Source organism: Carlito syrichta, unplaced genomic scaffold (genome assembly GCF_000164805.1).
Source record: "Carlito syrichta isolate Samal-C Ts95f unplaced genomic scaffold, Tarsius_syrichta-2.0.1 Scaffold305252, whole genome shotgun sequence".
Classification (NCBI taxonomy): Eukaryota; Metazoa; Chordata; class Mammalia; order Primates; family Tarsiidae; genus Carlito; species Carlito syrichta.
Window position 1 is genome coordinate 110,158 of NW_007249348.1, and position 10,873 is coordinate 121,030.

At 49.1% G+C, this 10,873-nt stretch overlaps 1 protein-coding gene across 4 annotated transcripts in view; it reads right to left on the reverse strand.

The window, feature by feature from the left end:
* Positions 1–1,234: 1,234 nt before the first annotated feature.
* RORC (RAR related orphan receptor C) overlaps positions 1,235–10,873 on the reverse strand; it is a 32,603-nt gene continuing 22,964 nt past the window's right edge. The window contains exons 7-11 of one of the 4 annotated variants that reach the window (XM_008061441.2): positions 8,877–9,009; positions 8,601–8,708; positions 8,308–8,418; positions 6,060–6,169; positions 1,235–1,899 (exon numbers count right to left, since the gene is read on the reverse strand). In XM_008061441.2, the coding sequence (XP_008059632.1) occupies positions 1,738–1,899; positions 6,060–6,169; positions 8,308–8,418; positions 8,601–8,708; positions 8,877–9,009 (624 nt within the window). In that variant the 3' untranslated portion in view covers positions 1,235–1,737. The remainder of the gene's footprint in view (positions 1,900–6,059; positions 6,170–8,307; positions 8,419–8,600; positions 8,709–8,876; positions 9,010–10,873) is intronic. The other 3 variants (XM_008061443.2, XM_008061442.2, XM_008061440.2) reach the window with 3 other exon arrangements.

Consider the following 10,873-nt stretch of genomic DNA (forward strand, 5'->3'; position numbering starts at 1 on the left):
AACCCCCCCCCCCCCCGCCCCCCCCGGGAAGCTCAGACCAACCACCTTTCAGGGGATTGTCTTTTGCTCTCGCAGATGGGGGTAATTCTGAGCAACCTCTACATCTAGACGTCCCCTGTGGGTATCATTTATCCAGAATGTCCCCTGTGGAGCTCACTTTGAGGCTCCTTCAGTGAGGGCGTCTGAGGATCAATTCACAAGCCTCACTGGGGAACTGCTCAGCCTGGAGAGAAACTCGGGTGAGGGGGCCTAGAATCTGTGGAATGCTGATGGCTTGCTGAGCTGAAAACCTGGGTCTTGACTCAGGAAGGAGAATGGGGCTGGTCATCTTATTTAAGGCTCCCCCTGTCCCCTGACACACACACCTCTTGCCTTTAAAATCATTTTATAAAGAATGGCACAAGTTGAGGTTATGTTTACTCAGGTAAACCCCTTCCCTGAGAGGAAAAAAGTGCCCGCCCTTCATTGCTGTTTATCCCTCAAAGAAGGGTTCACAACTGTTTATAGAGCCAAGAAAAGTTCTATGGCAAGACCACAGCTGAGGGAGACAGGCCTTTGGCCTGTTCCCTGATCCCTTCCATGCTGGAGTCAGTGGTGCCCAGGCACAGAGCACATTGAATCTGCTTCCATTCTCCACAACAAGAACAGGGCTGAAGGGTAGGCCAGGAAAGTCCTCCCAGGATCGGTCTTTGACCTTCTGACTGGCCAATGTCCACCATTTCTGCTTCTCTCAGGGGTCTTGTGGTAGAAGGCAGTTGGAGCCCGGATGGCATTTGGACCACCTCAGGTCTAAGATCAGTAGACTGGAGCACCATGGAAAAGTTCTGGGGTCCCTCAGTATTGAAACTCCTCCCTGAGGCCATGAGGCTCCTCTGAGCTGGGACCTCAAGGATGAGAGAGATTGTGTCAGATTAAACATGTCTATAGAACTGCATGATTGCAGGTCGAGTCTGTGTGTGTTTCATCTGAATATGGATGTGTGTCTGTGATCAGATCTGTGCTAGCCCCTAAAGACTGTTTTTAAAGTTCACATAAGAAGTTTGAGTTCTAACTCTATTTCAGTCTGGGATGCTCTTGGCCTTCATCGTACCCTATCCCCATACCCAAATCCCATAAAACAATTATCCCAGCCCCTCACCCTCATCCCATTCAATTTTTATTAGACCCCAGGAAAAGGGCAGGATGCTCAATCACTTCCTTGCTGAGCTGGGAGGAAGGGGGAAGACAGAAAATCTAAAGATCCAGATTCGTGTTATATACAAGTCCTTCTGGGCTCCAGCCACCAGTCTGAGCTTGAGCCAACCCCCCTCCCCCAAGCCGGAGGGAAATGCAATGAGGTATTTCAAAGGTCTATTCTTAGCTTCTGAGCCGGGAGCTGAGCTCTGTTCATCCAGGGTGCCTTGGGTGCCCCTGTTTTCTTGAGGACACCTCGGTCCCCCTAAAGGTCCTTATATCCCGGCCACCCACCCACACCTTCCAGAAGCTGGGCGTGAAGGAGTATGGGAAATGAGAGAGAACAAAGTTGAGGCTGGAGATGGTGTTCCTCCATCCCACGCTCGGGCTATTGTCCCCCTGCCAGGCAAGCCTGTGGGTAGAAACCAGTCTCAGCGTGTGCTCACCCACAGAGAGTGGACGGGGACCACCCTCCACAGTTCATGGGAAAGGGAAAGGCTGAGGTGGAAGGGGGTCCAGGGAGGTAAGTCAGCAGGCTGTAAGGGCAGGAGTCCCTCCTTCAGGTCACTTGGACAGCCCTGCAGGTGACTCAGTTTCAGTGCTGAAGAGCTCCTTGTAGAGTGGGGGGAATGCGGCTTGGACCACGATGGGGTGGAGGTGCTGGAAGATTTGCAGCTTTTCCACATGCTGGCTACACAGGCTCCGAAGCTTTCCCTTGGGTGGCAGCTGGAGGGGTTAACGGGGAAGGATTAGTACTTTAGTTCTTTCCTCAGAGCAAGGAGGTAGGTCTTTTTGCCCTTCCTGGGCCAGTATAACCCTTCTTGCCTTTTCCATGCGCGCTTGGCAGTTTGGGATCACCCAAGCCCAACTGGTAGAATCATGTATGTGTCAGGACACTAGAGGTAAGTGAGAGTTGAGGCAGGACAGGTGGATGTTTTTTGGGGGAAGCCCCCAAGTCACATTCCTGCTTTTTTTTTTTTTTTTTTTTTTTTTGAGTCAGAGTCTTACTCTGTCACCCAGGCCAGAGTGCAGTGGCACGCTTACGGCCACCACAGCCTTGACCTGCTGGGCTCAGGTGATCTTTCCGCCTCAGCCTTCCAAGTAACTGGAACCACAGGCATGCACCACCATGCCTGATTTTTTGATTTATTGTAGAGAAGAGGTCTCATTGTGTTGCTCAGGCTGGTCTTGAACCCCTAAACTCTGGTAATCCTCTTACCTCCGCCTCCCAAAGTGCTGGGATTACAGGCGTGAGCCACTGCACTAGGCTCATCCCTGCTCTTTCTAAAGTGAACCTTGTTAAAGACTCTAACTCATGCTTTTATAAAAAGCTTCATGCTTTTATAATCCTGAGCTTCCCTGACTCCCTGTACTGTGTGAGCGCGTGCCTCTGCCTTTGTTCATTGTGTTCCTCTCATCTGAAATGCCTTCTAACTTTTCTCTGCTTGACTAACTTATTTTTCTTTTTTTTTTTTTGAGTTGGAGTCACACTCTGTTACCCGGGCTGGAGTGCAGTGGCATGCTCATGGCCACCGCAGCCTCCACCTGCTGGGCTCAGGTGATTCTTCCACCTCAGCCTTCCAAATAGCTGTAACTACAGGCATGCACCACCATGCCCAGCTAATTTTTTCTTTCTTTCTTTTTTTTTTTTTGAGTTGGGGTCTCACTCTGTCACCCAGACTGGAGTGCAGTGGCCACTCCCGGCCACCGCAGCCTCACCTGCTGGGCTCCAGCGGTCCTTCCGCCTCAGCCTTCTGAGTAGCCGGAATTACAGGCATGCGCTACCATGCCCGGCTGATTTTTTGATTTATTGTAGAGATGAGGTCTCGCTGCCCAAGCGGGTCTCGAACCCGCGGGCTCAGGCAATCCACTCACCTCAGCCTCCCAAAGCGCGGGATTACAGGCTGAGCCACTGAGCCTGGCTTGTCTTTTTTTTATTGTAGAGATGAGGTCTCATCAAGTTGCCCAGGCTGGTCTCAAACTCATGGACTCAGGCAGTCTTCTCACCTTGACCTCCCAAAGTGCTGGGATTATAGGTGTGAGCCACAGCGCCTGGCCTGCTTGGCGAATTTCTACTCACCTTCTAATGTCAGCTCTTCTGGAAATATTTCCCTAACTACTCTCTGTCTGGACCAAGGGCCCTTCCTTTGGGCCTCCCTCTGTGTGGCACTTAGCACACGGCAGGAAAATGATTCAATCTGTATGTCATCCCATCCTAGATTTCAGCTCCTTAGGTAGGGTTTCTCTCTCTCTCATCCTCTCTTTGTATGTGTCTGTCTCTCATCTTCCCCCCTACTCCCATCCTCTGTACCTATCATAATGCTTGACACGTGGCAAATTCTCAACAATAGTTTGTTTAAACTAAACAGACTTTCTAAGCAGGTAACCAACACTCAGCACTCAGCCAAGGGGAAATGAAACAAGCTCCAAAACTTGTGAGGGGACTTCACTGAAGAAAGACTGAAAGAACAATTTATCTCCCGAGTCTCCTATATAATGGAGAGGCTTAAAAATACCTCTTACCAGTCATCACCTCCCTCCCCTTAGCTTAGTTTCCCTGGAAGGGGACAGCCAGGGAAGAGCAGGCAGCAAGGTGATGCCTCCAAATCTCCTGGATTCACGCTCTATGTCTCTACTGCTTTATTCTGAGCTTGTTTGGGCTGTTGCAATAGCCTCCTTCTTTCATTCAACAAATATCTGTTGAGAGCCCATGTGAATCTGGGCTAGTCACTGTAATGGGCTCGGATGATACATCAGTGAATTAAATATAATCTCTACCTTTATTAAATTTACATTCTGGTAAGGGAGCCAGAAAATTAATATATAATATGTTGAATAAGAAGTTCTTTAAAGAAAACTAAAGCAAGGGGAGGGGGAGAAGGCTTCGTATGGGGGTAACTGGTTAGGGACAACTCCTGAATGAAGAGATGGAGTAAACCATTTGGAAGACTGGGGGAGGAAACTCCCACGTGACTGCAACAGCGAACACAAGGGCCCTGAGAGGCAACTGGGCTTGATGTGTTCAAAGAATAGCAAGGAAGCTAGTGTGGTGAATGAGTGATTCAGGGGGCAGTGGAAGACCAGGTGAAAAAAGAAGGCAGGGCGTGTTAGGAGGCTGGCTGGCTATGACATAGACTCTGAATTTTATCCTCTGCATGACAGGCAGCAACAGGAGGGTTGACAACAGAGCGGGATATAGGGTGACTGCTTTTTTGAAAGGGTCATCATGGGAGCTGAGTCTGCACTGTGTGACTGCTACAGGGCAGATAAGGGAGGAGCTGGGATCTGGTTAGGAGGCCCAAAGGCCCACGTGAGAGTTGAGGGTGACAGTGGGGAGATGATATACTTTCAAAGTGGATCCAACCAGATTTGCTTTCCAACGTCTCTCCCAGGTCCTAGTCTCTCCTCCCTCAAATCCTGTAGCAGATTGAAGTTCAAGTTCTTCAGAGCAGAGACCATTTAAGTCATTTCTGTATCCTTAACACCTAGCCCTGTGCCTGGGGCGTAACAAAGGCTCCCTTGAATGATTACATAAATGGTTCCTTTACACTGCTTCCAAAGTAAATTGCCTAAATAACAGCTCTGATTATATCATTTTTCTAGCCTCTGGGGCTCCCCATTGCCTAGAAATAAAACCTTAACTCTTACACGGCATTGAAAGTCCTCCTTGGTTTGGCCTGACCTAATTTTCAGGCATATCTTCTGCTACTCATCTGCCCCGTCGATCTATCCCAGCTCCTGATCTTGCACTTGAGTCAAAATGTCCCACGAGCTCTTTTCCATATAAGCACTATTTCACCTCCCTATTTTTGCTCATGTTGCTCCGTAAGCCCAGATACCTGCCCCACCCCCAATAAATGCCTGTTTAAAAGAATTTTTTTTTTTTTAGTTCTAGTCTCACTCTGTTGCCCAGGCTGGAGTGCAGTGGCATGATCATGACTCACAGCAGCTTCAAACTCCTGGGCTCAAGCGTTCCTCCAGTCTCAGCCTCCTGAGCAGCTGGGACTACAGATGTGGACCACCACGCATGACTAATTTTTTGATTTTTTGGCTTTGTTTGTTTGTAGCGATGAGGTCTCACTATATTGCCCAGGTTGGTCTTGAACTCCTGGGCTCAAGCAATCCTCCTACCTGGGCCTCCCAAAGTGCTGGGATTACAGGCATGAGCCACCGCACCTGGTCTCTGTTAAAATCTCTCATCTTTTAAGGCCTAGTTTAAATGCCACCTTCTCTACGAAGCATTTATGATCCATTCTTTTTACCTCAAAATTATTTTTAATCCCTGTTCTACACTCTCAACACATTTCCCCAATGGCTCTTATTATAGTAATATATTGGGGACACAGGGATTAAATTTTGCATTGAAGCCACTGAAGTCTCCTTCTAGCTACAGGGAGATTTTGACAACTGTCCTGCTGACTGGGTTGCCATGAGGATGAGACAGCATGTCAGCAAATGCATTTTGTTAATCGCATTGTTATTACATCACATACCACATTCCACTCTGTATTAGAGTTGTTGGTACACAGATCTCTTCTTCAAAGCCAGTTAAATTCTTGGTGGGGGCAACAACTGAATCTCTGTATCTTTCCACAGTGCCTTGTGCAGGCAGGTGCTGGGTAAGTGTTGGCTATATTAAACCCAATTGGTCCCTGGAGGCCCCTCCCAATTCCAGGCTCTCTAACTTTCTAGTGTTTATGCGCATGAAAGTAGCTGTTCATTCCTTTAGTTCCTGCTGCTGTTGCAACACGGCAGTGTGGTGTCTCTAACACCACGTGGTACTCCAGCACTCTCTCTTCTGTACCCGTAGACCCTGGCCCGCACAAAACCTGATGTCACAGAGCTGGCACTGGGCCCAGCCTCTCCTGCCCAGGGACTGCACCTACCTCTGTCAGGATGCCTTGGCGATGAGTCTTGCAGAGATGGTGATGAAAGGCCAGCTCCAGATTGCACTGCAGCTGTTCTACTTTCCTTCTCTCTTGGAGCCCCGGCCGACCTGAAGGAGGGGGTGGGGCCATAGTGAGTTAAGGTCCATGGATGTTAACTCCCAAAAGAAAGGCGGATCTTTATGGACACCTGTGCTGCATAGAAGTCTTCTCAGCTGAATCAATCTCTCTCTCTCTCTCTCTCTCTCTCTCTCCCCCCCTACACATACACACACGTTTTTGGTTTTGATAATGGTAAACTCTGGAACCTTGGGCTTGGCTAGCTGTCTACAAGGAAAACTAGGAGAGATGAGTAGGATAAGAACTGCTAACTCCAAACTACCTTCTCCCAGGTAACCTGATATTCCACATAGTTTATTCAGTGTTGGGCACTAGGATTCTGCCATGGGAGGAAAAAGAGTTGGAAGAGAGCTGGCCCTATGCCTACCAAAAATTGCTCGCTAGAGGAGATGGTTGTTCTGAAGCTATGCAGGCCAGCACCAGGGGCTTTGCAGTGACTAACTTTAACACCTTTTGCCCTCGTTCTATAAAATGTCCAGAAGTCATCTTTAACGTTTTGGTTTTCAGTTTGAGGGGCATGTTTAGGTAGCTACTCATTGGCAAAACCAGAAGACCAATTCATGTGGATCTGCAAACTCAGGTTAGCAGCTTGACCTGCTTCCTGGGTTTTCCAGACACTTAGCATTCTGCTAACTCAGCCCAAACCATGCCACACCAGTGGGATGGGTATAGAGTCGTGCCATTATAGGCATAATTAGTTCACTCGGAGCAGTGACTCTCAATCTTGGTGGCCTGAAGGGGGTGACTGTTAAAATTTGGGTGCACCCTTGATCAATTGCAGACGGTTCCCCGACTTAACGATGGTTCAATGTACTATTTTCAACTGTATGAAGGTGATATGCATTCAGTAGGAACCATTCTTTGAATAACCATACAATCATTCCGTTTTTCACGTTTAGTACATTATTTAATAAATTATATGAGGCATTCAACACTTTATTATACAATAGACTTTGTGTTGGATGACTTGCCTGACTGTAGGCTAATGAAAGTGTTCTGGGTATGTGGGTTTTTAAAAATTTTTTATTCTGGGCATTTTTAAGGGAGGCTAGGCTAAACTCTGATGATCAGTAGGTTAGGTGTATTTGATGCATTTCAACCTAATGATATTTTCTTTCTCTCTTTTTCTTTTTTTTTTGTGAGTCAGAGTCTCACTCTGTTGCCCAGACTGGAGTGCAGTGGCATGCTCACGGCCACCACACCCTCGACCTGCTGGGCTCAGGAGACCCTTCCCCCTCAGCCTTCCAAGTAGCTGGAACTACAGGCACATGCCACCACACCCGGCTAATTTTTTGATTTATTGTAAAGACGAGGTCTCACTAAGTTGTCCAGGCTGGTCTCAAACCACTGGGCTCTCAGGCAATCCTCTCACCTCTGCCTCCCAAAGTGCTGGGATTATAGGTGTGAACCACCATGCCTGGTGCTTGACTTAATGATATTTTCAACCTATGACTGGTCTATCGGTATGTAGCCCCATCATGAGTCAGGGAGCATCTGTACACTGGAATCTCTGGAAGTGGAATGCAGGCAGCAATTGTCTGTGAAGCTCCCCGGGTGGTTCCAATATGTACTACAATGAAATCACTGCCATAGTCTAATAGACATATTTCCATATCTCCCCACTTCTAGAACCCCGCCCTATACTGCTCTTGTTTCTCTGTGAGGCTCCTCTGAATCTTTATTTTAACTTGTATTTTTTTTTTTGAGTTGGTGTCTCACTCTGTCACTCAGACTGGAGTGCAGTGGCCGCTCCCAGCCACTGCAGCCTTGACCTGCTGGACTCCGGCGATCCTTCTGCCTCAGCCTTCCAAGTAGCCAGAATTACAGGTGCGTGCTACCACGCTCGGCTAATTTTTGATTTATTGTAGAGATGAGATCTCGTCAAGTTGCCCAGGTGAGTCTCGAACCCGCAGGCTCAGGCAATCTACTCACCTCGGCCTCCCAAAGCACTGGGATTACAGGCTGAGCTACAGAGCCCGGCTTAACTCGTATTTTATAGCCATATTGGGTAGGACTCATTCTGCTACTTAAGACCACAGATTTAACCACATCTAGAGGTCTACACTCTTCAATATTTGCCATGCCCCTGTCACCTGAATGTCCTTTACCCAAGCCCAGCAACACTCACTGGCGTTGATGAGAACAAGGGCTGTGTAGAGGGCAATCTCGTCCTCGGAGAAGTGCAAGGCACTTAGGGAGTGGGAGAAGTCAAAGATGGAGCTGATGAGCTCGCTGCAGCCTGACGGAGTGGAAATGAGAAGAATGAGTAAGGAGGAGAGGCTCTGGTGCCCAAGGACACCACCCTCTTGGTGTTTGGAGCACGGGGGGAAATCTGCCCTGAAAAGAGGGTGCCCTGGATCACGGAGGCTTTGTGTGGGGTTGGCATAAAAATCCTCCCTCTCATTTCTCCCTGCCCCTCACCCAAGGCTCGGAACAGCTCCATGCCACCATATTTGCCTTCAAAAAAGACTGTGTGGTTGTCAGCATTGTAGGCCCGGCACATCCTGACCAGCACCACTTCCATTGCTCCTGGGGAGTGGTGAGAAAAGACGCAAGGACAATGTCAAGCAAAGGAATCCATCTCAACCCCCTCAGTGTCCTGGCTTCCCTCCTCCAGGCCGCCTCCCTCTTCTTGGCCCTGCCCCATTCCAGGCTCTGTCTCCCCTCCTCCAGGCCAGTCCACCCATCCCCGGGCACCTGCTTTGAGTAGCACGATCTGGTCATTCTGGCAGAGTTCCATAAAGCCTGAGAGCCTCTTGGCAAACTCTACCACGTACTGAATGGCCTCGGTGAGGTGGTGGGCACACCGTTCCCACATCTCCCACATGGACTGCGGGGAGGGAGAAAGATCCTGCTGCAGCGCTCCATGTGACCCTCCCCAGGCCCTGGAGCCCCACCTAATAAATTGCAGGGTGTAGGTTCTGAACTCCCACATTCTCAATCATCATTTTTAAAAAGCCCATTCTTAGCACAAATGCACTCGGGGTCAATTCCTGTCAGTGGGTCCCACTTACTCAGCACCAAACTGGCTGCCGGCCCTGAATTAACTGTTAGGGGAGAATAAAAAACGTATAAGATACAGCTTTGGCCGGGCTCGGTGGCTCAGCCTGTAATCCCATGCCTTGGGAGGCTGAGGTGAGTGGATTGCCTGAGCCCGTGGGTTTGAGACCCGCCTGGGCAACTTGGCAAGACCTCATCTCTACAATAAATACAACAGTGAGCCGGGCATGGCAGCGTGCGCCTGTAGTTCCAGCTACTTGGAAGGCTGAGATGGAAGGATCGCCAGAGCCCAGCAGGTTGAAGCTACGGTGGCTGGGAGCGGCCACTGCACTCCAGTCTGGGTGACAGAGTGAGACTCCAACTCAAAAAAAAAAAAAAAGATGCAGCTTTGCCCTCGAGCAATTTACATCTTGTTGAGGTGAGAAGGTCTAACAGCCATCCCTCCCCCCACAAAGGACATGCCCAAGGTCTTAGAGAAGCAAATGTGAAGTGCCAAATGAGTGTTTTTAGAGCAGGTGGTATTGTCAGAATGTGATGGAAGAGACAGCATATACTCTGGGGTCTAATGAGTCTGAATTTGACTTTGGTTCCTCCACTTCATGACATTGAGAAAGTCATAAGCTCATTTTCATGTACTGTTAAAAATAGGAATAGGGCCAGTTGTGTTGGCTCATGCCTGTAATCCCAGCATTTGGGGAAGCTGAGGCAGGAGGATTGATCGAGCCCAGGAGTTCGAGACTAGCCTGGGCAACAGAGCGAGACCTCGTCTCTACAGAAAAAAATCAAAAAATTAGCTGGGCGTGGTGGCACACACCTGTCATCCCAGCTACTTGAGAGGCTGAGGCAGGGGCATTGCCTCAGCCTAAGCCCCAACCTGAGCCCAGAAGGCTAAAGCTGCCGTGAGCCGGGATCGTGCCACTGCACTCCAGCATGGGTGTCCAGCCTGAGTGACCGAGTAAGACGCTGACTCAAAAGAAAAGAAATAGATGCCATTCTCACAGGTGGGTTGTGGTAAGGGTTGAGGATAATTTAAGGAAAGCATTTAACACAATACCTGGCAGAGAAGGGGTATTTAACAAATGGTAACAATCAGGGCTCTGACTTTTGATATTATTGATGGAGGAGAAGGAAGGAAAGTACACCAAGGTCTAGGTGGTAGGGTGGTAGAGGACTTAAGATGAAGGCTGAGTAAACTTTTTTTTTTTAATTGGAGTCTTACTCTGTCGCCCAGACTGGAGAGCAGTGGTATGCTCACGGCCACCCCAGCATTGACCTGCTGGGCTCTGGTGATCCTTCCGCCTCAGCCTTCCAAATAGCCGGAACTATAAGTGCATGCTGCCATGCCCAGCTTATTTTTTAAATTTATCATAGAGATGAGGTCTCGCCAAGTTGCTCGGGCTGGTCTCGAAACCGCAGGCTCAGGCAATCCACTCGCCTCAGCCTCAAAAAGTGTTGGGATTACAGGTTGAGACACTGCGCCTGGCCTGAGTAAATTTTAATAGGCAGGGGCTGGCTGGGCGCGGTGGCTCAAGTCTAATTCCAGCACTTGGGAGGCCGAGGTGAGGGGATTGCCTGAGCCCACAGGTTTGAGAATAGCCTGGCCAACTTGGTGAACTTCATCTCTACAATAAATTAAAAAATTAAGCTGGGCTCGGTGGCTCAGCCTGTAATCCTGCGCTTTGGGAGGCTGAGGT